Raw genomic sequence first — 26,807 nt, forward strand, 5'->3', positions numbered from 1 at the left:
GCAGATAGCCGCTTATGCCGCATAACATGACCCCCGCGCGTCCCGCGTATAGACGACCAGCGGTAGTTATCCGCATCTACATCGTGCAATTTCACAAAACAAGAGTAGATGTCTTCTTTTACGTGACAAAAGTACCAAAAATAAGGTGATATTTGAATTTTTGTTTTTGGTATGTTGTAGAACATGATATTTTAAGCTAGTTTCTACAAAAAAACGAAAAACTCAAAATTGCAGATGACTTTTTTTACTTTGCACCCGTCGATTTATCGAGAAGGTTATATTATATTATTACTCTAAGACTAATACGACAGAAGAAACTCAGGAAAATGTGGGAAAAACGGGGGAAATATTTTTTATGGGAAAATGTAGCTACGGATTCTGTAAAATTTCTAATTTACGCGGGCGAAGCCGCGCGGGACATCTAGTATATATATATATATATATATATATATATATATATATATATATATATATATATATATATATATATATATAGATAGATAGATAGATAGATAGATAGATAGATAGATAGATAGATAGATAGATAGATAGATAGATAGAATATAGAAGATGGGCATTGTTTCAAATATGTGTTTTGTTTAGTTTACGTGTCTGTCGACGCAATGGAAGTGCCGCGGCAACGTGACGGCGGGAGTAGCGGCGCGCTGCATCCCGTCCGGCGCACGCTGCGACGGCGAGCCCGACTGCCACGACGGTGACGACGAGCGCGACTGCCCGCCGCCTACCTGCCCGCCCCATCACGTAACAAATGCTGCACATCATTTTTATTTCCTTTTTTTACTAAACAAAGGTTCAAAGAGTGTATTAAACGGCTAGTCAACGTTATTGAATTACTTATTTGTTCACTGCATTTACATTAACAGTTCCAATGTGGTGACGGCGCGTGCGTGCCGAGCGTGTGGGTGTGCGACCAGGACGCAGACTGTGCGGACGGATCCGACGAGGGCACGGCGTGTGCGGCACGAGAGTGCGAGCGAGGCGAGTTCCGCTGCGCGTCGGGCCGCTGCATCCCGCGCGAGTGGCTGTGCGACGGCGAGCCCGACTGCCTCACCCGCGAGGACGAGGGCCAGGCGCAGTCCGCGTGCCGCGCCTGCGAACCCACGTACTTCCGCTGCGGCGACGCGCGTTGCATCCCCGGCCGCTGGCGCTGCGACTTCGAGGAGGACTGCTACGACGGTTCCGACGAGCGCGACTGCACGCCGCGCAACTGCTCCGAGTCCGAGTTCCGCTGCGGCAACGGCGAGTGCATCCGCGGCTCGTTGCGCTGCTCCGGCGCGGCCGAATGTGCGGACGGCGCGGACGAGGCGGGCTGCGCCACCGCCTGCGGACCCAACGCTCGTCTGTGTCCGAACTCCAGAGAGTGTTTGCTAGAGTAAGGAAACTTTATTAACGTGATGTAGTTCAATATATTTGCGCGTAGAACAGGGTAGCAATTGACATGTATATTTTGCTAGGGAGTGGTGGTGCGACGGCGAGGTGGACTGCGGCGACGGAGCGGACGAGGCGCAGTGCGGCGCTGACGCACACGAAACACCTGTAGGGACCAACAACACTGCCGGTAAGTTAAAATGTATTTTAATTTTAGGAGGATTTTTTTTACATTCAAAATGTTTTCTTTACATAAATAAATTAACATTTCCATGAATGTTGCTGTTTTTGTCTAATAAGTTGTGAGTAACATAACATACATACAGTTACATAAATATAAGGAACCCGCTGTGTTAATAGTTTTATAAGAAGCCAAGTGAATTAATTTACTCACTATGGCAAATTTCCGCGCACAGCGAGTGCAGAAGGCGGGTGCGGAGCGCGTTTGCGGTGCGGCGGACGATGCGTGCCGCGCGCGTGGCGCTGCGACGGCCGCCGCGACTGCCCCGACGGCGCTGACGAGGCGGCAGCACTGTGCGCTCATACTGCCTGCCCACCGCCTATGCTCAGGTAAATGAAGCTTTGATTTTATCTGGAGATTCTTTCAGGGTCCACCAGGCTCCATTGATATAATTAACATACCCTTTGACCACAATAAAGTTTTAAGTCCTTATATTTGACATAGTTAGAAATGTATATTTTCGCAAACTTTAATAAATGAAATTGTTATATGAATAGATGCGGTAATGACACGTGCGTACCACCCAACCTGCTGTGCGACGGCTACGACGACTGCAGCGACGCCAGCGACGAGAACCCGCACCTATGTGAGTATACACCATGGAAGACGAATAAATTAACTGGTTATACAAAAGGAAACCCATAAGACTAAAAGAGAACATGAAATAAGTTTTTCAAAACTTTTTTTCTTATTGACTAATGTTAAGCAGCCTCCACACGTTGGCCGTGTTTGCCGAACAGAAGGGGACGGCGCTATACCAGAAAGAAAGACGCAAATAATTCAATCTCTTTCTTTAGTATAGCGCCGTCCTCTTCTGTTCGGCAAACACGGCCAACGTGTGGAGGCTGCTTTAAATTTAAATGAATGTCTATTTAGGTATGCGTCGGGGAGTGCTTGAGGATATGGATATTCCCGATCTCGACGAATCTATGGACACTAGTATCGAGGCCAACGGTACGTTCTAACTAACATAATTATAGTCTAATCGCGCTGTAAAAAAACTGTGTATATTATCTGTACAAATGGAAATAGCGCCAACTTGGACTTGGAATTCGATATATTGACACATAACTGAAATGTTAATTCTAATAGACTATACTCTATATACAGGGTGCAATTTAACCTTCCTGCCAAATTTGGATATATTGATCCTTGTTAAAAATAAAAATACACGTATTTCTTCTTTTATAATCACTCAGTACTAAAATTTTGAGAAATATACTCCGAAAGTTATCCTACCAAACACCACAAAATATGGACGGTGTGGGGATATGCGTGTGGTGGCCAAAGGAAGATCTTCCGACCGAGCGAGGTGTTATGCTCGGTCAGGCCGGAGCCCGCGTGATACATCTCAGCAGTCGTATATATACTTACCTTTGAACCTTTACTCTTCTGGTGCCCCCTCAGACGTGATGCCCTAGGCAATTGCTTAATTTGATTAAGGGCTAATCCGTCACTGCATTCTTGTTATTATAATAAGTTGCGAATTTTCCCATCATACCACAGAATAGATAATAGTACAAGTACTTCATACTTTGACGAACTTAGGACCGTCAAATGTAAAGGACGTAGACAGGTTTTTTTTTTTCTTTATTACCTCCTGCCTGCCTTACATCGTAAGATTAAGTCGGCCTTAAAACATTAATAATTACAGTTTAGAATAAAATTAATTGATACACATCAAAAGAATCGAAAATTACAACTTTTTAATTACGAAAAATAAGCACTTTAGAAATTTATAATAAATCTAAACCACATCCTTTGCATTTAGGCGTATTTAAAAATTCTATTAGCTTATGTACACAGTACAACTAATTAAAAAATAAAAATCAAAACAACCCACCTCTAAATCTTATTTACTTCCATCTTGTCTACACTTAGCATAGTTCAAACGAGTTCAAACTGCAATCCGTTTTGCTCTAAGCAAAGTCTAGCGCGTTTTGCACATTGTCTTTAAAAGTTTGTTAAGCACAACTTTGTCACTTTTAACCTCGTCAGAGGCATGTCTTCGAGGCTGGCTAGGCGTGTGCAGGTGTTGCGAAGTGCGAACTGTCCATAATCCGAGTCTTTGATTGTCTCGCGATACAGATTCAGGGTACAGCTGCTGCATTCGAGAATCATCAATCAGCTGTTACGAAGACGAGGAACGCTTTCTTGCTCGTACAGTCTCTGGGTTCCGCGTAAACTTTCGCCACTTAAAATGTAGCACCTCCACCTATGCCTCCACATTTCATAACACTCGATCGTGGTTAGGGTACATTGTAACAGACACTAATTAAAGCGCGGGGGCCGGGGGCGCCGTGACAAACAAAATAATTACGTGTTAGCTATACAACTACGCGCGTGGTACTAAACGGTCGCCGGCGACCGGCGGGCGGCAGGCCTCCCGCCTCCCACCCCGCGCGCAGAGTTGGGCAAAAAGTAATTAGATTAACGATTACACAATAGGCATGATGACTATTTTTTTTTCTTATTGCTAATTGAAAGACCCTTAAAAAATAGAAACGTCCGTGAAAGAATGACTCTGATAGCTTAGAAATTCACCGAGATATGACAATTCAAACATCTCATAAAATGGACCTGCCCGAAATGCTCCATACAAAATGCTACTCGATTATGACGTCACCTTAGAGTTGCTTGTAGGCATCGCGGGAGATTTTGGTTCGGTAGCTATATTAATTATTGCGTCTATGAAAGTGTTTCACAACAAAAGTTGATTTAAATTACATAAGCTATCGAATGGTATACAAATATTAAGAAAAATTGAAAAAAAAAATCGACTTGAATATCCAACTTTGAAGGCGCATAACAAAAAAAATAATACAAAAGCTATCAAGTCCTAGACCCTAGTTTAACGTCGGTGTATCCTGGATTGACAGTTCACAATAGGACTTCCCATTTCGTAAAATAATCACAAATATTACTTATTAACTCAGAAATAATACTTATAAACTAATTTTTTTTATGAAATAAGGGGGCAAACGAGCAAACGGGTCACCTGATGGAAAGCAACTTCCATCGCCCATGGACACTCGCAGCATCAGAAGAGCTACAGGTGCGTTGCCGGCCTTTTGAGGGAATAGGGTAATAGGGGAGGGTAGGGAAGGGAATAGGGTAGGGAATTGGGCCTCCGGTAAACTCACTCACTCGGCGAAACACAGCGTAAGCGCTGTTTCACGCCGGTTTTCTGTGAGAACGTGGTATTTCTCCGGTCGAGCCGGCCCATCCGTGCCGAAGCATGGCTCTCTCACGTATATTTAAATTGTGGTTCGAATAAAGGTGAATGGCAGGATCCATACAGCATAATTTTGTTGTTGTTTTTCAACAGATTTTTTACTATGTACACACAACAGAATTTTTATTATGGCAATTAGACTATCTATTTTGATAAACTTATCTAAATAGGTATTTATAATGTAGATCTATCAGAATCTGATGGCTATTTTTAGCAGCAGATTATCAAAAAATATCCTTGATCATTAGATAGTTTTTTATATTTGCATGTTTCACACACAGAATCAGGCGCTATAAGAAAAAATAAGGATCAAAATGTTTTATCCCAATTACCCCGGTATTGCTAGAGTCAATACTCAGATACATAGACCTATCATTTTATGTTATATAGATTTTAATGTTGCCATAAGTAAAATACTTAATAAATACTAAAGTTATTATAGAAACGTTTATTATGAATTATTATTAAACTCTTATTTACTTATATCTCATAATGAAAATATATTACATAAAATCACATTACATTGTACATATTATAAATGTATATTTTGTTCTAATTTTTTCCATCGATATTTTTTCTTGTCATGGCAATCAGTTAATGAGGCCATTTATAAAGAAGAAGAAGAAGACAGATGAACTATGAAGAAAATCATTAGAAAATCTCAAATCTCAATAATCCACTAATCTCAACTTGAACCAAAGATTATGAAACCCGCGGTAGTAATTATTATAATATTATTCTCTTTGTATGAAACCAATAATCAACATCCAACACAATCAACGGTAGCAGCATGTACCTATTAATTTGTTTGGGTAGCAGTTGTGAGTTGTGACTTGTGATTGTCAGTTATTTTCTGTTGTTTTCAAATTGAGAACTGAGAAGGCCTGCTTTATGCGACGAGAGTAAAGATCTTGTGAATATTAATCGACTGTGGATATATCTTGGATATTATGTAAGTAGTTTACTTCAAATAATATATTTTACGTGTTAGCCTAACCATGAACTTTTTATTAAATTTTAAGTGTTGAAATGTTTTCCTTTTTCGGGATAAAATATGTTATGGTAAAAAAATTAACACCCTATTTTTTTTGGTTTAATGGACTCACCTAATGATACCTAAGCCCCAAAAAAAATTTGGCAGGTAGGTTTAATTGCACCCTGTATATATAATTATAGTCACAAAACGATATCAGGCCATTTAAAGCCGAAACTTTTTTGTTTTCGCTTCGTTATAGAATCGCTGTCAAAATGTATGGAATTGACATAAGACGAGTCGAACGTCAACAACATACTAACGAACGCCTATGTCAATTCCATACATTTTCATCGGCGATTCTATATCGAAGCGAAAACGAAAAGATTTTGGCTCAATGGTACATTAACAGGGGGGCTGTTTATGTACCATCGAGGAAGTTGATTCCTATGCAATTGACAGACCAACGTTATTTGGTCGAATATGTCAATTCAATGTTAATTGTGACCTGTCAGCTGGGTTTGACGTAACGCAACCAAACTACTTAGGTCCCCGATTTGCATAGGATTTAGGAATCAAATTCTCTGATAGTACATTTGTGCGACGTGGTGTGTTGGCAGATCGTGTTTGTTCGTGGAGCGCGTGCCCGCAGGTGTGCCTGCTGCGAGGACACAACCGCACCTGCAAGTGAGTGTAAACTGTAATGATTAGTGGCTGAAAAATATGCCACTTTAGGCCACATTGACATAAAAATTTGGTCTAAAAGTGTTGCACTGGGTATAACTCTACAGTCGTATCTATAAAGCTAAAAATAGTTTTTCAAATCTAAATACAACCACAAAGTATAAGATCAAAAATATCTCTTCAACAAACTTCAACAAATTCTGTAAGATATACCTTTTGTAGTCAATAAGAAGAGGAGATTTTAATAAGATTTCTTTAGGTGTGTTCCGGGATACAGACAGCATCAGATGCATGACGGAACACTCGGCTGCGAAGCGACCGGTGAGTATAATTTTGACTCTAAAAAGAAGACTGTAGTATTTTTGGCTATTTCTTTGTCATTGTTGCATGATTTTAACTTTTTACGCAGGCGAGAAGGCGCGAGCGCTAGTAGCGGGCGGTGGCGCGCTGCGCCTGCGCGAGCTGTACAAACACGACCACGATGCCCCGCCCCCCGCCCCCGACACGTACGTATATCTATCGTTTTGTTATAATAGAACGATCTATTTGAGAGTGCAAAACTTGACACTTTCAATAGGTCGCGCTCTCGGGATTCGAGTTGTAATATTGTGAGCGATAGTCATCATAATTTATTTTGCGTATTGAATATCATTTGTGCCAATTCACTGTAAGGAAGTTACTAAATTTTTTATGGTATTACAACCTTTTGCAACTAGGAGCGCTTTAGTGTCATACGAATTGTAGTCAACTTTATCACGGCGTATAGTGGCATCTTACATTAATGTAATGACAGGACGGAGATAGTATCAGTGGGGGCGGCGCCGCTGGGCGGAGCGTGGTGGGTGTGGTGGGGCGACGAGCGCGGCCGCGTGCGCCGCATGCGTCTCACGCCTGCGCCTAAGCGGCCCGCGCGCGCCGTCGACCGAGTCGCTACACCGCCCCTTCCGGACGTGTTACCCCCGATGGTCAAGGCGGAGACTATTGTGAGTAAAACAACACTGATATAATATACTAAATAGAAGTAAATATATAAACACAGTTAAAGAGCAGTAATTAGTAAAGCAACCATTAGTATTTAAACTATGTTGAATTCTTTCGTGTGTCTTTGTTACATGTATAATATCATGCCAATGAGATTTTCATTTGAACATCGGTTGTAATAAATTAATAGTAATTGGAGCTGACTTATTCTTGTTCTTGCCGAAGCGCGGCTTTCTCACACTGAATTGGAATTTATCACAGATTAAAGAGGAAGGAACGATCCGCGGCGTGGCTGTAGACCCGGTGTCGGGGCGCGTGTACTGGACGGTCGTGTACTCGACGGGTGCAGGCGGCTCGGGCGAAGGCCAGGGCGCCGTGCGGGCTGCGGAGGCCAACGGCCGTCGCGCGGTCACGCTGTGGACCCGTGCCGCCGCCGAGCCCGACGACATCGTGCTGCATCTTGACACCGGGTAAGAAACGATATTTAAAATTATATTTTTTTTAGAGTTTAGTAGTAACTCTTTAATGTAAATTTTAAATTCCGTTTTATACAGCGACATATTTTGGAGTGAACGCGGCACCATGCCAGGCGTATGGCGTGCGGACGGTGCAGGTGGAGACGCGCGTCCGCTGCTGCGGCGACGACTACGGCGGCCGGGCGCGCTAGCGCTGCACGCACCGTCACGTCGCCTCTACGTATACGACGCCTACTACGGCACGCTCGAGAGCGTCTCGCTCGACGGCACGCAGCGTGCTCTGCACGCGCTCTTCGCGCCGCCAGCCGCTGCACTCCCGCCGCATATACCCCCGCATACCGGTAACTACCTTATCATCTTCATTTGAATGTATTTATTGGGCATTCATATACTTTAACATTGTTTTGTGATACCACATTGTAATTTTGAATTTTATCTTAATTCCGCACTAATAGACCATTAATGATGGATAGTTGGAGAGTTTGGAGAGTACAGATAATGCATGGGGTTTATGTCAAAATAAATACATAATATTATGTTTAAGTAACTAGTATTCGTCTCTGAGTGCGGTAGTAAAGTGCGGGTTTCTTTTTACCTTGTGATGTTTTCGTGCAGAAAACAGTACATGGGAGGTGGTGGGCGGTCGCGGCTGTGCACGTCTGGGCGTGTGGGAGGAGTGGGTGTGGTGTGGCGGCGCGCGCGGCCTGCAGCTGGTGGCCCGCCGGCCCCCGCGCGCCCCGCTTGCCACCCGCACCCGCCCCGCCGCCCGCCACCGCGCCGCAGTCTCCGCGCTCGCCGTGATGCACCCCGTGCTCTTCCTGGCCATAGACGACAGTGAGTAGTAATGTTATGACATCTGACTTTTTTTTTTTGCTTTAAGTTTGCAGCTAGCGATTGAAATGGCTTGTTTCAATCGATTAATTAATAAATATGTCGCATCCGGTCAAAAACGGAAACGGAACTTAAGTGCGCCATCTTTATGAATCTAGTGGCGCGCTTTGACAGAGTCGGGGCATGTCGGAGTTAGAGAGATGGAGAGGGAAATTTCCCCGCCTGTGCCAGTCGCCAGAAGATGCGATCAGTCTCGTCTGGGCCTCCAACTAGCCAACACGTTCCGGAACTGTCTATAGTTTCGTTTGTGCTACTTCTGCTAAGTGAAGTTATTAAAGTGAAGAGTGTGATTCTGTGAATTGTAATAAAAACGATTTCTGATTATTATTATTATTTTGTTCTTGTTCATTGCGCGATACCCACACAGGGCCCACACAAAATGTCTGATCGTAGTCCTATTTTACCAACAGACTCGTTAAATAGTTTGCGACAGTGCCATTGTAAAAAATTACCAATTAAATATGTATTCTGTAAAGTGTATTGTAGTTGTGGTGTAAAAAATAATGAAGACTATCATTTACTTACTTTATTTTCTTGCAGTCGAGGACCCGTGCGCGACCAGCGCATGTCACACGAGTGCCCTGTGCGTGCGCACCTACAGTACGCGCGCCTGCCTTTGTCCCGATGGACTGACGCCCTCCACGGACAAGGCTGATGTAAGATATAAAATGATAATTTTGCAAACAAGTAACTTATTTCTCATACAAAATATGTATGAGAAATAAGCTCTCTTGCTAATAACACCCCAATTTTATAATCGTTCAGGAACACCGTGAGTGCGTGGGGCCAAAAGAGTCGAGTGGAACCGGAGGCGTGGCGCCGTCGTGCGGGCTAGCGTGCGGCGCGGGTGCGTGCGCGTTGCGCGGTGACACCGCAGCGTGCGCGTGTCCGGCGGAGTGGGCAGGCGCGCGCTGCGAGCTCTACCGCTGCGCCACGTACTGCCACGGGCACGGCACGTGCCGCGCCGCGCCCGCCGCGCCGCACACGCACGTGCACCCCGACCCACTACCCGACCTAGAGGTAAGACTCGATTATTGACTGTCGGTTACGTTGAATAGTAGCCCAAAATGAATGAATGTTTTTACACTAATAATACACTTATAAATAATTTTTACAATGTCCATCGTCTGCTTTTTGTTACGAAGACACGTGAACCGAGCCTATTTATAGCTTTATGACCTGATTATAGCAAATTTTTCATCTAAACCCGCTAAGGGACAATCCATACTAATATTATAAATGCGAAAGTATGTCTGTCTGTCTGTCTGTGTACTACACACAGTGTGTAGTAATAAATAATAATAAAATTGCAAATATTTTATTGGCTCATCTTCTTTTTATTCTGTTTTAAATATCTGTAGCTGTAAGTTTTCCATGTAGTATCTTAAAATATACAATAAATATCTGTGCCCCAGTGCACGTGCTACGCGGGCTGGACGGGCGCACGGTGCGAGCGTGCTGAGGACGCGTGCGCGCGCGCCGCCTGCACCAACGGCGGCACGTGCCGGCGGTTACACGCTGCCGCGGCGTACTGCGCCTGCCCGCCCGGCTACACCGGCGAGCACTGCGAACGCTGCGCCGACGACGACTCCGGCGCCATCTGCAGACTCTGCCAGCCCTACTGCGCCAACAACGTCAGTGTTAAATTGTAGTATTAATATTGAGTATTTCATAACCCAAACGTTAATAGCGGGGTAAAAGTTTAGTGTGTCTGTCACAGTCACATCTAAGTAACTAAACGTATTAACCGATTTCATTGTGTTTTTGTTTTAATGATCGTAAATACTTGTAGTTCATCATCAACTCACTTACTTCTCGATATTTTGGTAGTAGCTGACAATTTTTAATTTTATGTCATTATTTACTCATTACTACGACTAAAATTTCCGTCCGTGGTAATCCGTGGTAGTAAACGCGTGACGTCACAGGGTCCGTGTCCGGCGGGCGTGGAGTGTCCGTGCACGCCGGCGGGGGCGGCGCCGTGCAACGCCAGCGCCCCGCCCCCCTCGCACGCCGCGACCCCCGCGCAGATCCCACCGCGGCCCGGCGCTAGAGACGGGGATGCAGGTCAGTCCCTTGTATACCTTGACTAATGTTTTGTTTCTGTATTTTTGAGCTTATCAATTCAACAACAATCTATTCAACGATGTTGTTGTTTGGTTAATATATTGACGTTAGCCAATCATAAACGCTTATTAACAGATAAACTTCTGTCAGAAAAGCCCAGAAAGTGGGTATTACTTTATATGGGTTACAGCTAATTTAAAATGTCATTCCTTCTATTTCAAATATACTTTTGAACAAGTGGTATACCCACTCGTTCAAAAGTATAATATATAGTAAAGTATATAACTTTCAGTGTGTAATGTGTTGAGTTAGCGACCGGTCGTGCTCCGCGTTACACACGCAGCATAAGTAATATTTTTGCGAATCGCGCGGCACATTGCCGCTGCACGTGACCATGGCGCTCGTGGCCAACGAGTTGCTGGCGTTTATCCAGCACGCCATTGACACTATGGACGAGGTCAGCATCATGCAGATCTACAAGTCCTCCTTCTCCAGCGAGGAGATTTGCAAGGGCAAGCAGCTGCTATACGAGACGCTCGGACAGAGCACGAAAATGAAAGAAAGAAAGAATGAAAGAAAGAAAGAAACTTTATTTGGTAAAACAGTAAAATATGTACAATACAAATAATCAATAACATTTCAAATACGAGTCTTACCAAATCGGCGCCTACTCAGCATATTTCGCAACATATGCTGAGTAGGCGCCGATTTGTTCGCAACGCTGGTTTTCAGTAAGCACCAAAGATAATATTAATTAAAAAATATTTAACATTATGCCTAAGCATTTGACTAACGGCCATTCCCAATATTTGATCTATCTCTGGTTTTGCCCTACTAGAGATAGGAATAGCTCACAATTGACATAAAATATATGTCTCTAATGTCTAATGTGGGCTATTCCTATCTCTAGTAGGGCAAAACCAGAGATAGATCAAATATTGGGAACGGCCGTAAGTCTATAAAGCAAAACTGTAACATAAAACTATTTTAAAAATAAATAGAGTACATTTCAGAGTGTAGCTCATACGCAGATAGCTACTTATTGTATGCCTATACTCTACCCGCTTTTGTAATAAGAAACAAACAACAACATTTGTATTAAAAGACTAAAATAAAAAAAATGTGTTAAATTTTATGAGAAGTATATTATATTTTGTTACATATGACATTAGGTACATTATAATGTGGAATATTTTTGTTCGTTTAAGAGGTAATCGCGCAGTTTGCGTTTGAACGTGATCATTGACAAGCAGCTTCTGATAGGGGGAGGAATATTGTTCCAGCATTTCGTAGCCATATATTTGAAACTACCGCGGAAAGAAGATTTAGTGAACGACAGGTATATAAAAAGGTCGGAAAATCGTACATCTCGCTTAGAAAAGTTTAATTTTTCGTATAAATATTTAGGTTTATGAGATTTGATAACACCAAATAGTAGAGAGGCAAAGTGAAGTGTTCGTCGGTTTTCCATTTTTAGAATATTGGCTTTGTTGATGAAAGGGGTGACGTGAGCTCGGCGAGGAACTGAGAAACAGAAGCGGGTGCATGCATTTTGGACACGCTGAAGAATACTTTTGCTTCTGGAGAGAATACAGCCACTAATTACAGTATCAGCATAATTTAATTTGGATAATATCAGGGTTTCACAAATTTTAATTCTAAGGTCTTCGGTGAGATATTGACGGATAGGGTGAATTACTTTTAGACGATAGAAACACTTTTTGACTATCTGTAGAATGTGTTTTTCGAAGTTTAGCTGACTATCCATGAGAAGGCCCAAATTACGAGTAACTGCAATGTTTTCTAAAGGTTGGTTGTCGATTTTGATGATAGGATTAAATTTTTTTATATTATTAATTTGGTTTTTAGTTCCCAATATCTGAAATTTTGATTTGAGTGGATTTAAAATCAAGCTATTATCTTTCGAAATATTCACCAAATTTTTCAAATCTTCATTTACGGACTCTACGGCTTTTAAGGTGTTTTGAGGTTTGAAATGGGTTAACAAATGGAGATCGTCCGCATACATATGATGTTTACAATTTTGGATACATTTGATCATGTCTGCTGAATATAAAAGGTATAGTTTTGGTGCTAATATAGCACCTTGTGGTACTCCATAGTCAAGAGTTACACATTCAGAGTAATTCGTCGAACCATCAACATTTTGTGTAATAACTTGTTGAGATCTACCAACTAAAAAACTTTCAAACCATTTAATTGTGTTATAGTTATAGTGTATATATTAAATCCATAATAGGCTAGTTTTGATAGGATATCTTTATTTATTGTGTCAAAGGCACGAGAGTAATCTAGAAGGATAAGTAGAATAGAATAGAATAGATATCATTTATTTGCTGAAATAAGGTACAATTTATGATGTTAAAGTAATATGATCAAGCTCTCTTATTTTGCCTTTGGGTGGCGTGCAAATTTTATACATTCTAATTTATAATTTATTTACGTATACTAATACTACTTATAATTATTTATCCTTTTATCTTATTATATTTTCAAGTATACTATTTCTAATACTTAAATAATTATTATAAAGAACTTAATACAATAATATTATGTCAATTTGTGCTTTTTTTTACATAAACAATTTAAATTTTAGATAATGAACAATATTTATGTCATGAATTATCATCTTATTTTATTTCGATATGATTATTATTATTATATTCTAATATAGATATTAATATGTCAATAAATTAATTAGCATTTATGGTTTTAATAACTTTATAATAATTCCATTAGATACTACAATTCATTTCTTTATCATTAAAGTATTCATTGATTGTGTAATAGCATTTTTTATAAGTAATTTAAATGTCAATTTATTAAATAGTATACAATTTTTATCTTTAAATTCATCAGGTAATTTATTATATAATTTTATTGCCATACAGTATGCACTATTAGAGAATATATTCTTTTTCTGAGTAGGGACCAGTAGTTTCTCCTTCCTTATTTGTCTTTGGCTCGATAAATTGTTCTCAAATAGATGGTAATGTTTCTTTATAAATTTTAACATTTCGAATATATAAAGGCATGGTAGCGGTAGGATACCATACTTTTGAAAAAGTGGCTTGCAGTTGTCTAATCTCCAAGCACCACTCATTGCTCGTATACAAGCTTTTTGTTTAATAAAGATTTGGTTGACAGTTACAAAGTTAGTAAAGTACCATCTTCTTCATCCGAAGCTGTAATGATGTCATCAACTACGTCAAGTAGGGCAGTTGATGTGCTGTGTAGTCTACGAAATCCTAATTGTCTCTGAGGTAATATGTCGTTACATTCTAAATAGTCAGTCATTTGTTTACACACAATCTTTTCTAGTACTTTTGATAAAAACGGAAGAATACTAATAGGTCTTAGGTCAGCAAGTGAGGTTGGTTCAGATTTTTTTGGAATGGGTCGAACTAGAGCTTTTTCCATAGGTCTGGGAAGACAGAAGTTTTGATAGACTTATTGATAATATGAGTTATGAGTTTGAGAGTTCTAGGGAGAGTTAAATATATCATTTCCATACTTATGTCATCTACTCCTTTTGCGTTACTTTTTATTGAGTGAATTGTATCAAGAACCACATTTTCATTTACGGTATTTAAAGAGAATATCATGCTACTGAAGCGATGAAACTCATAAAATGATTATTAATAGAATTAGGATCACTAAAATTGCTTGGTAGCGAATTACTTTTATTATTAAAATCAACAATATTTTCTTTAATGTGCTTCCAGAGGGTCTGCGGATTATCAGTGTTGCTATTGATACGAGGGCTGCTATTTATGTATCCGGAATTAAAAAAAGAAACAAACATATATCATTTAATATGGTTTTATTGCTTTTCAAAATATTCGCCGCGATGATCGACACACTTTTGCATACCCTGGAACCAATTTTCATAGCACTTTTTCCATTCTGATTGAGGTATCTCCAAAACGTGCATTTTGAACGCATCAACAGCCTCTTCGCGGCTCGAAAAACGTTGACCACGTAATTTGTTCTTCGCGTATGGAAATAAAAAGAAATCGTTAGGTGCCAAATCAGGGCTGTACGGCGGATGACCAGTCAATTCGATCTTTTGACCCTCCAAAAACTGAGTTGTTTCAGCTGAGGTGTGACAGCTAGCATTGTCGTGATGTAATATGATTCTGCGTTATCAGTTGTCCTTTCTTATTTCTTCAAAGACTTCTGGTAAACAAATGGTCGTATACCATTCAGAATTAACCGTTTTACGATTCTCTAATGGCACTGTAGCCACATGTCCATTAATTCCAAAAAAACAGGCGACCATTTGCTTCAAAGTACTTTTTGCACGAGTAACTTTTGTTGGTTTCGGCTCATCTTGGAACACCCACACCGTTGACTGTTGTTTAGTTTCGGGGTCATATGCATAGATCCAAGATTCATCACCTGTGTAGATATTATAAACGGCTTTTGACGTACCACGTTTGTATTTTTTTATCATTTTTTTGCACCAATCGACACGAGCCCGTTTTTGATCGATTGTCAAGTTGTGCGGAATCCAACGCGAACATATTTTTTTTACAGCCAAATGTTCGTGTAATATCTTATGTATGCTCGTCATACTTATGCCTAAGGACGCCTCTATCTCGCGATATGTAACATGACGATCACGCATTATTAGTTCCCGCACAGCATCTATATTTTGTGGGACAACAGCTGTTTTTGGGCGACCTTCTTTATTTTCATCCGTGAGCATAGACCGCCCACGATTAAACTCACTGTACCAGTGATAAACAGTGGTTTTTGATGGTGCTTCATCTCCAAAAGTTGCGGTGAGTTGAATAAAGCACTGTTGTTGATTTAGCCCACGCCGAAAATCGTAGTAAATCATTGCACGAAAATGTTCACGCGTTAAATCCATGGCAAATGAAGACACGCAATTTTCAAAATGACGCCACAATGGAAAAATAATTGACAGTCACATGAAACAAAATGTATTCTTCAACCAAAGAGTTCTATTTTCAAATGTTGTAATTACTTTTTAAATATTGTTCTTGTAAGTGGCCAGTTCCGGATACATAAATAGCAGCCCTCGTATACTGGTTAAAGTAGGTCTTTTTTTCATTGTATAGAGCTGTCGATACAACAGATTTCATTTCTTTATAGTATGTTTTGTGGGATTCGTTCTTTGTTTTTCTAAATTTTAATTTAATATGCCGTCGCGACGAAGAGACGGAACGGAAAGGAGCGTGCAGGACATCATCTCCCTGCTGAAGCAGACAGATCCTGATGAGGTGCTGGCTTTTGTGGCAAAGGAGCTGCACAAGCTGCCGCCCGTCCACGTCCCGTTGGACCACGTCGACGTCGTCAGCCTACTGAAGGACATCAGGTTCCTGAAGAAGGAGCTGGCCGAAGTTCGAGGTAGATTGCAGGCATCAGAGTCTACGATCAGTGACTTACATATTGAATTATCGCAATTAAAAGGTGGTAATTCAATATGTAGGTCACCTGATGCCGCATTCGTCACTACTCGTCGTGCCGCGCAAGCGAGCACGTTTAGCCCGTCAGCATTATCGGACGGGTCAACGAACACCGCTGCTGACGCTCCCGCCCCCGCTCCCCTCCCGGTTGCGCCGACCCCGAGTCCTCAGGCGACTCAGAAAACTTTGCGACTGTTGCTGGTCGCCCCGCACCTCCCCCGCGGGCGAAAACTAATAGGGCGAATGAGAGCCGCAAGGCTCCGAAGAGTCGCGAGACTGAGAGCCGCAAGGCTACGAAGAGCCGCAAGGTGGAATCTTCTCGGCTTGGCAAGGACGAGGGCAGGTGCGATGAGGAGGGCTTCATACTGGTGGAGAGGAGGAAGAAGCCCGCCGCCCGCAACCATCGCGGCACCGCGCCATATATACCTGAGCTGCGTCTGTTGAGCGAGGTCCCCGCGACGCCCCTGTACATATCCCGCCTGCACTGGTCCATGGAGGTCGAGGACGTCGTGGACTACATCCAGAAGAAGACGACACTGCGCCTGAGGGTCGAGCGTCTGCAGTCTCGCCACAAGGTTAACTTTAGCTCCTTTGTGGTGTGAGTGCCGACGAATCTTCTGTCGACTTTCGAGGCGCCGGAGTTCTGGCCGATGGATGTAGTCTATCGGAGGTTCCGGGGGAGACTCCGGAACGAAGCGAGTCACGTCGCCGGCAAAATGTGACATTGTTAGTTTTTGGTATATATAAAATATGTAAGTATGTTAGTTTTAAGGTATTTATTATATAATTATATGTATGTTAGATTTAAGGTATTTGTTATATGGACCTCGGATGCCCGAATTAAATGATTTGATTTGATTTTGATTTCATTTGATTTATTCTCGTTCAAGTACATAAAATAAAAAACTGAAAGTTTAAACATAGTATCGGTGAGTAAAAATCAACGATGTCGGCTTGTGCATTGTGGTGACACTTTTCGGTGTCTTTATCAGATAATGCCTGAATACAATTTCTACTGCATGTTTGTGGTTGCTTAAACACGAATATCAATATAAATCATTTTTAGAAAATGTCATTCGTGTTTTATCGAATACCGAGCAAAGCTCGGTCAAACAGCTAGTAGATAATAATGTGTTAAAATCTAGTGCCTTCTTTAATATTATATAATTATGAAGAATAAGAGAGAACGAGATACTTCATAACGGATTAACTTTAAACACATTTATGTCAGCGGGCCTTTGACATTAAACATTAATTGTCGGTTAAACCAGCAGTAAATTCTCCACAAGGAAATAATCTCAGGTTTTATATTTTCCTGTTGCCGTCGTAAGGAGGGTGATGTTTTTATTTTTGATGTAACTCGCTCTCGTGTCGAGAGCTCGAGTGCGGGCTCAAGTATCGCGGTGAGAATGTAGGTCGGACATAATATGTGAGGTTTTACAACACAAGGATTACATATTATCATTTTTCGGTACAGAATAAGTTTATTTGCTACTATCTGTTCTTTTAATCTTTACCTTGGGAATTAGTATAGTAAGTCAAAACTAGCAGTAATGAACGTCAAAATTGCTTTGAATGGTTAATTTATGATTGCGTGCACCCGTATAAGAATATTTGACAACGTTACTAATACTAATTAGCTGTCAATCTTCCTGCTAAACCTCCTAAGCCTATTGGATTACAGACTTTGTTAATTATGAATGAAAAATGTTTATTTAATCACTTTCTTTATTTATTCTTTATAAAACTTACACTTTAACAAAACACATCTTCCAAGAACAAATTCTGACAGGAAAGAGGACAAGTCCGAATCGGTCCTTCTCCTTCATTTAGAGTTTAACTTTTTTTTAAGACAATTGAGGTAAAATATAAAAGTATACATACTAACACGCCTCCTTACTTTTATATTTTAGCTGCAAACAAAACTTACACACATTACTTCTTATATGTTTATATAACTTAGGTACATACAATATCTTGCTTGCACATAACATAATATTTAACTTAACAACTTAACATAATAACCTTTTTCTTAACAAACATTGTTCAAACTTATAATATTTTAGCTTTCTTAATACTAAATTTTTACTTTTCAAACTTAAATGTTTACTCTATAAACTTAAATTTAACTTATTTCTAAAGTTAACAAATTTAACATTTCCTAAGGCTTTAGTTAACAAATCAGCAATATTATTTTCTGACTCAATTTTAATAACTTTTATTATTCCTTCTTTAACGCATTCATGAATGAAATGGTAGTGTACTTCTATATGCTTTGAGTTTTTTGTAAAATTTCCAAATTTGGCAATAGCTACAGCTCCTGAATTATCCTCATATAACTTAATTGGATTACAAACATTTTCAAAAGCATCATTTATTAAACATATTAAAAAATTTATTTCAGTTACAGCTTCAGAGAGCGCTATGTATTCTGCGAATGTTGAGGACTTAGTTACACAGTTTTGTTTCTTTGATTTCCATAAAATTACATTTCCGAACAATCTGATTAAGTAACCTGTGGTTGACTTCCTATCTAGTATATCTCCTGCCCAATCTGAATCAACATAACAATCTAAAATATCAGTATTATTTCTAAAGTACTTTAATTTCAAGTCTTTTGTCAAATATAAATATTTTAACACTCTTAGGGCATAATTAAAATGTGTTTTATTGCAACAGTTTTGAAAACGACTTAAATAGTTAACACAGAATGAAATATCTGGTCTTGTGCCACTGCTAATATATAATAATGCACCTATGATATTTCTATATTTAACATTTTCATTTAATTCAGCTTTTTCCAACTTTAAATTAATCTCCATAGGAGTTTTGTACAATTTAGAGTTTACAATGTTAACGCTTTGCTAAAGATTCAATGTACTTTTTCTGACTCATAGTTAAAATGTTATCATCTTGTTCATAGTTATAATCAATGTCAATTCCAATGTAATTCTTAACTTTTCCTAAATCTTTCATTTTAAACTTCTTGGACAATTTACTTTTAATCTCATGAATAACATTTATATCAGTACAACATATTAGTAAGTCATCGACAAACAATAAAATATAAATTACTAAAGAATTTTCTCGTTTGAAATAAAGACAATAATCATATTTGCATCTTTGAAAATTTAAGCTACTCAGATACTCATTAAGACATTCATACCAAGCACGAGGGCTTTCTTTTAATCCGTACAGGGACTTATTTAATTTGTAAACCTTTTCCGAGTCAACTTCATAACCTACGGGCTGTTTTACATAAACTTCTGATATAACTTTACTATTTAGAAAAGCTGTTTTTACATCCATTTGCTGAATTTCTAATGAATTTTGACAACAATATGCTAGTAAAATCTTAAGAGTTGGCATTTTAGCTACTGGAGAGTATATATCATCACAATAATCAGTCTGCTGAAAACCTCTAACAACTAACCTTGCTTTATACTCGTTTTCATTCTTCTTTCTGAATGTCCATTTGACGTCGATTACCTTTTTGTTCTTGGGTTTGTCCACTAATGTCCATGTGTTATTTTTGTTTAGACTGTCCATCTCTTTGTCCATAGCAGATTTCCATTTATTGGCATCTACGCTGGTTATCGCCTCCTGAAAATTTTCTGGAATCATAGCATCACAATAATTAACATTAATACAGTAATACCCGAATTCTTCATCAAATCTTTTCGGAACTTTAATTTGTCTTCTTGAACGAGACTCTACTATATTTCTTTCAGGATATTCTGGTATGGTATCATCATTTCTTCCTTCATTTTCTATACTTTTATTACTGATCGTGTCACTTTCTGGCATGTTACTGTTTCTCTTTATCTCTTTTACTTCTTGTTTAACACTTTCCTCCTTTTGTTCATATACATTTTCCTGTTTCTCGTCATCCATACCACATAGTGTAACTCCCTCTTCTATAATGTCGCAATGCCTTGCTATTATAACTTTATTATTTATTAACACTCTGTATCCATTGTCGCTATAGCCCAATAGTATTCCTGGTTGAGCCTTTTTGTCCCATTTTGATATTCTTCTTGCCTCTGGAATTCTTACATAGACTTTACTGCCATACATTTTTAAAAACTTAAATTCTGGTTTCCTTCTGAAGAATATTTCATATGGAGTTTTTCTTTCTATAGTATTTGTTAGGATTCTATTTTTGAGATAGGCAGCCGTTTTAATTATTTCAGGCCAGAATCTTCTATTTACTTTGGCATCTGATAATAGGCATCTCGCCATGTCCATTAGAAGTCTATTATACCTCTCCGCAGTTCCGTTGAGTTCATGTACATATGCTGGGCACGGTTTAATTACAATTCCTTTTTGTTTTGCAAAGTGAAAAACTTTATTATTAATGTATTCAGTACCATTATCACATATTATCTCTTTTATCATTTTATTTGTTAGGTTATGTACTTCATTCACATACTGTACTAGGCAATCATACACCTGGTCTTTTCTCTGAATACAATAGACTTTAACTAGTTTACTGTAGTCGTCTATAAAGGTTAGGAAATATTTCTCACCTTGGTTTCCGATGGTCTGATGAGGCCCATTCAGATCTGTATGAACAATTTCAAGAATCTCCTGTGCTCTTCTTCGGTTGTTATGAAAAGGTAAGTTATGCATTTTATTTTCAATGCATGTAGCACATTTTAAATAGTCAGGTTCAATTTCTTTAGGAATTCCTGCTAATGATTCATTCCTGCACATTTCCTGTAATTTGTTGAAATTAGTGTGGCCTAATGTTCGATGCAACTTCTCTTTTACTGTCATAATACTTTTTTTGATTACATTTGCTGCTATCCTATTTTGATCGACGTAACTTTTCATTTTATATAACTTTTCATCCTTGACTGCAATTGCTAATATAGTTCCATATGAGTTATATATTTTTGACAGTCTTCCTTTTGAGACGATATGATGTTTATCTGTAATTTTTGCATAACTAAGCAGGTTTGCCTTCATTCCATTTACAAAGAATACATTTTGTAAGTTTATTTCTGATTGTTGCCCAAAGACAGGAAAACTTACTCTTATATTTCCGATTTTAGTCGCTTCCAATAGTCTGCCGTCTCCGACCTTAACTTTAATAGTTTCCTCACGGACGTAAAAAAAGTACGGACGTAACCTTCTCTAATCACGAGTGAAGCCTAGTTATGGCCGCCCGTGTAGGACGTGTGCGTGATATGAGGGTTGCCATATAAATCATAAATTTGTAAAATTTCCCTACTTTTTTTTGTAAACTCAGACAAGTTAAATGTATTTTTAATACTTAAACATATTTTTATGTTTTTTCGCTTCAGAAATGTAAGCGGTTGTTAAAGATGTCATAATGAAAATATTATTTTTATGACACTATAGATAGAAAAAAAACACATATTACGTACAGATAATTATATTATTTTCATAACATTATTAGTAATAATGATTATGTACAAACATTTACAATAATAAATTTTTTTACAATAATAAAAGTATTCGATAAAACACGAATAAAATGACATTTTCTAAAAATAATTCCTAGCTAGACAGATTTATCGCCCCCGAAACCTATATAAGAAACCTGTATACGAAAAGATATAAGATACTTAAGTCCCGTAACCCGTTTCATCAAACAATCAAGTAATTTTAAATAAATAATGGCTTGTTAAATTAGTTAACGGCCTGTTAGAGCTATCGAGAGTTCTACCATGCGCTAACGTCAAATCAAATCACCTAACATGGTGTTAAATTTATTCCGGGTCTAGAGGTCCATTCAATATTTTCATTGCTACTAGGTCTCAATGACGCTCGGGTGACTACACCAATAGCACCTTCCCTCCCCTACTACTGAAGGAAATCTAAGACAACAATTTTATCTATGGACGCTTCACACCACGTCAGTCTGACCCCATGCTAAGTACCTGAAGGACTTGTGTTACGGGTACCAGACAACGGAAATATATTTAATACTGTTATACTATACATATATTTAAGATTTTTATTATATTATGATACACATATTTAATACATACCCATGACCCAGGAACTTTGAAAACTTTTTGTTCCGTCGGCAGGATTCGAACCCGCGACCCCCGGCTTGAGCCACCGACAGCCCACCCACTGAGCCACAGAGGTCGTCAAACAACAATTATATCCACTTTTGTAAATTAAGAAATTAATAGGGGTGTAGACTATTTTTAGGAAATATATTTATTTTACAGATGTACCATCAAGGAAGTTGATTCCTATGCAATTGACAGACCAACGTTATTTGGTCGAATACTTATGTCAATTCAATGTTAATTGTGATCTGTCGGCTGGGTTTGACGTAACGCAACCAAACTACTTATGTCCCCGATTTGCATAGGAATCAACTTCTCTGATAGTACATAAGTATTTTGTCACACCTAAAAATATGTATAAAAAATAAATACACTCTTATTTCAATTTAAAAAATCACTTTTTAAATATAAAAAATGTTATAAAGTTATTAAGTAAAATATGTCCATTTTCGGTAATTCTATAATACAAACTCTCAAAAAAACAATAATTTGTATTAGATTTCGTTTACTGTCTACACCCCTATTATTGTATTCCTGCCTAATTACTGGTCAATAGTATGCTAAATACTTACATGACACTAATAAAAGACAATAAAATTAATTATATTTTATTTAAAAATAATTTAAAATTTTCCCCGGTTTGGGGAAAATTTCCCCACTTTGTTATGGACATTACTGACCTGTTGAAGTTGAATTAATATTTACATTATTTTATCAAAATACTTTAAAAATATGTTATCTTACCTATGAAATATTATTCCTTGATGTTTTTTGTGCAAGGTTGTATTGTTCTTGCACCATTTTACAACACAAGATGGCATATTTATTTTTATTTATGAATGACAAAGACGTGTCACCGCGATGCAGTCTAATTGCGTAATGGCGGTACAATCGGCTTATTACAGTGCGAGTGTTTGTGCAAGATGTGTACATATGATCGCCTGGGCTTATTAAGGGTGCTTCACGCATTTCTTAATGGCGATCCGTCCGTATTTTTTTTAGGTCCGTGAGTTTCCTTTAGAATTTTACAGTTTTCAAAGTATTCATCAGTGTTTATTATATGATCGGTGCAGCCGCTGTCGAGTAGCCATTCTATTTCACCGGACATACTTTTATTTAGCACATTCTCTGGTACAATTGTTGTGCTGTTAGCAATGGTAGTATAAAAACTGTTACTTGGATTCTGAGGGTGTGAATGACCTCTGCCCCTTTGGAATTGGCTATGCTGAAATCTGTTGTTTTGGAAATTATGTCCTCGACCTCTAGATGCATATGTCTGGGTGCGGCAGTCCTTTGCTAAGTGTCCAATTTTACCACATTTGAAGCATTTATATTTTTTATACTTTGGTTGTGTGTAGAATACATTAGATGTTTCACTAGAATTTTGTGATGTACATTTTAGTTTTATTTTACTTTTTAAATAATCCACTGTCCTTTCTGTTTCAGGTAATACATCTATTAAATCTCCTATATAGCTGAAGTTTTGTGGGAGAGCTTTTAACATATAATTCAACTTTTCGGCCTCAGTTAGTGATGCTCCTGCCTGTTTTAATTCATTTACGGCTTTCTCGAAATCGTCGAAGAAAATCGAAATATCTGCATAATTATTGAGTTTTATATTTTCTAGGTTATGGCGGCATATGATTTGTAATGCCGTCGATTTCTTTAGGTACATTTGGTCAAATTTTTGCATTATATCGTAGGCCGAGTTTAAACTACTAACATATTCCAATTGTTTATTGGTGATGGCACTATAAATGTAATTTGTTGCCTGAACATCTCGATCGTCATATTTTTCACCATCGGTCGATTCTTTAGGCCGTAAGACTACGTCTTGGCATTTTTTGAATTGCAAAAACTTTAGGATTCTTATTTTCCAATTCGAATAATCGACCCCATCAAATAAAGGAATATTTACTGCATCACCTTTGGACATCGTGGCGGCCATAGTCCTCGTCGTACTTTTTCAATCTTGTTTAATCTTGTTAAGTCGTTTTGTTTTCACTGTTTTTCTTGTAACCACGCTCTGCTACCATGTTAATTATGAATGAAAAATGTTTATTTAATCACTTTCTTTATTTATTCTTTATAAAACTTACACTTTAACAAAACACATCTTCCAAGAACAAATTCTGACAGGAAAGAGGACAAGTCCGAATCGGTCCTTCTCCTTCATTTAGAGTTTAACTTTTTTTTAAGACAATTGAGGTAAAATATAAAAGTATACATACTAACAGACTTGACTTTCACCTTGCGAGTGACGATTTGTTGCCGTGTCCCCAAACTTGTCTAAACAAACTGTAATATAATATGGGACAGTAAACGAATAGAAGGCCTAACTTCGATGTATAGCCTTGTTCATGGGTGCGCTTGATTATGTTTAATGGCTTCCTCAATATACAAAACTCTAAAAAACATGTTATTACTTAGTAGTAATGTTCTCAGTAATAAAGCCTAGTGTTCTTCAAAACTTAAGGTCGGGTATTTCGTTAGCCGACGGTTTTCCCAACGTTAAATACGTTGCTGCATGCTACCCGCAATTTCGGTCGCGCGGACGTTCGTTTCTGTGAGGGAACTACAGATTAGACTTTCGCTAGCAGTATTTCCCGGACCAATACGACCTGTAAACCTTCAAAAAGAAAGCGTATTCCCGGCACCTGCAGGCTGCAGCTCTTCTGATGTTACAAGACTGCCTACTCGAGCAAGAGTAGTCGCTTTCCATCAGATACCAGTTTGCTCGTTTGCCCCTTTACTTTCTTAAAAAATGATTTCTAAATATCTGAAACCGTACATTTTCGGGGCTAAAACTATTGTATTTCTTTACCCGAGACTCGAAATATCTCGATGCCATTGTATCAAATACAATATCAGTAAAGAGGGAACAGACAGACACACTTTCGCAATTATAAAATTAGCACGGAATGGATTTGTACGTGTCCAAAGGGTAAAATTGCGACCCTATCACTGAGACTTCGATGTCTGTCCGTTTGTCCGTCTGTCTTCAAGCTCTAACTCAAGAACGGTAATAGCTAGAGAGTTGAAATTTTCACAGATTATGTATTTCTGTTGCCGCTATAATAACAATTAATACTAAAAACAAAATAAATTTAATATTTAAGGGGGCCCCCGTACAAAAACACTCATATTTTTCTTATTTTTGCTCTATAATTGCTCTATAATTTAAGCGTACGGAACCCTTCGTGCGCGAGTCCAACTCGCACTTGGCCGATTTTTTTCTAGATTGATTTGAAAGGGATGACACTACGATGTTGCCACTTTTTAATTTCTTCACTTTTTTGAGAGACTACATATATTTCCAAGATTTACTGTTACCGAAATATCATATGCGACCACAGATTTATTACTCACTTAATGATAATTTTCTTATTTCTCATTAATAATTGTAAAGGACATCCATATTTATAATGTAATTTATGCGAAAATGTCTCAACTTTTCTGTGATTTTAATTTTCGAGGTCACTGCTCACACCTCTAACCTTCATAATAATTATGTGGTCCACACTCTGTATACTGAATTTTGCATACGGTTATACATTTTTTTTGTTTGTATGCTAAACCGCTTTTCTATCGTATCAGACAACGATACAACGTTGGATGACGTCTGTGGATACTGGATTCATGTATATTTTATTAATAAGATCCATAAAGTACGTCACACGATTTTCATGATTTTTGGACCCCTCCATAGTGTGACGTCACAAATTTACAATTTTCCATTTAAAAATTAAAACTATGTCTTGAATTTTAAGATGTTCTTTAGGTGTGACTTACTTTATGGATGGCCTATGTATAGTTGTATACTCCGGCGACCGGGGTGTCTCATGTCGGGGCCGCAACCGCATTCGGCCCTGACCTCGCCCCAAGTGCACTACATTACATCATTAGATAGAGCCATAGGCGATACTGTATCACAAGATCTCGTCGATATGCGACATTGGGTTTTATAGATTCATGTATTAGCTACATGACAGCCGCAAAGGAGTTGCGCCGAAGTTCGTTTATCGCGCGAAACCGTACATTTTACGCAAAAAAAAACTATCCTGCCCTTCCTCGTAACTCAAATAATCTCCGTGACAAACTTCATTTAAATTAGATTTAAATCTATGTAGACGTTTAAGCGTATGGAGGTAACAGATAGATAGGCAGACGCTCATTTATAATATTGATAAGGATAATGATATTCTGATTGCTAATCTTTAGAAACTTCGTTTAACATTACAGCCATAAAAATAGAGTTATCCGGTGTACAGTGCGCACACACTTGGGCACTACTTTCTATAACATTTTTACTAGATCTTATTGGATTTTTAGAATCTAAGCCATTGTATTATTACATCATTGAT

The 26,807-nt window shown here is 38.6% G+C and overlaps 1 protein-coding gene across 1 annotated transcript in view; it reads left to right on the plus strand.

Moving 5' to 3' along the window:
- Positions 1-11,131, plus strand: part of LOC121729708 (low-density lipoprotein receptor-related protein 1) — an 80,471-nt gene extending 69,340 nt beyond the window's left edge. Inside the window, exons 61-78 of the mRNA XM_042118312.1 lie at positions 604-762; positions 885-1,393; positions 1,476-1,579; positions 1,806-1,959; positions 2,128-2,216; positions 2,507-2,584; positions 6,459-6,525; positions 6,782-6,843; positions 6,932-7,028; positions 7,316-7,505; positions 7,765-7,973; positions 8,058-8,320; positions 8,595-8,813; positions 9,411-9,526; positions 9,636-9,890; positions 10,286-10,504; positions 10,799-10,937; positions 11,073-11,131. Of these exons, the coding sequence (XP_041974246.1) occupies positions 604-762; positions 885-1,393; positions 1,476-1,579; positions 1,806-1,959; positions 2,128-2,216; positions 2,507-2,584; positions 6,459-6,525; positions 6,782-6,843; positions 6,932-7,028; positions 7,316-7,505; positions 7,765-7,973; positions 8,058-8,320; positions 8,595-8,813; positions 9,411-9,526; positions 9,636-9,890; positions 10,286-10,504; positions 10,799-10,937; positions 11,073-11,131 (2,988 nt within the window). The remainder of the gene's footprint in view (positions 1-603; positions 763-884; positions 1,394-1,475; positions 1,580-1,805; positions 1,960-2,127; positions 2,217-2,506; positions 2,585-6,458; positions 6,526-6,781; positions 6,844-6,931; positions 7,029-7,315; positions 7,506-7,764; positions 7,974-8,057; positions 8,321-8,594; positions 8,814-9,410; positions 9,527-9,635; positions 9,891-10,285; positions 10,505-10,798; positions 10,938-11,072) is intronic.
- Positions 11,132-26,807: the final 15,676 nt, after the last annotated feature.

The sequence above is a fragment of the Aricia agestis genome, chromosome 1, assembly GCF_905147365.1.
Source record: "Aricia agestis chromosome 1, ilAriAges1.1, whole genome shotgun sequence".
In the NCBI taxonomy this organism is placed as follows: domain Eukaryota; kingdom Metazoa; phylum Arthropoda; class Insecta; order Lepidoptera; family Lycaenidae; genus Aricia; species Aricia agestis.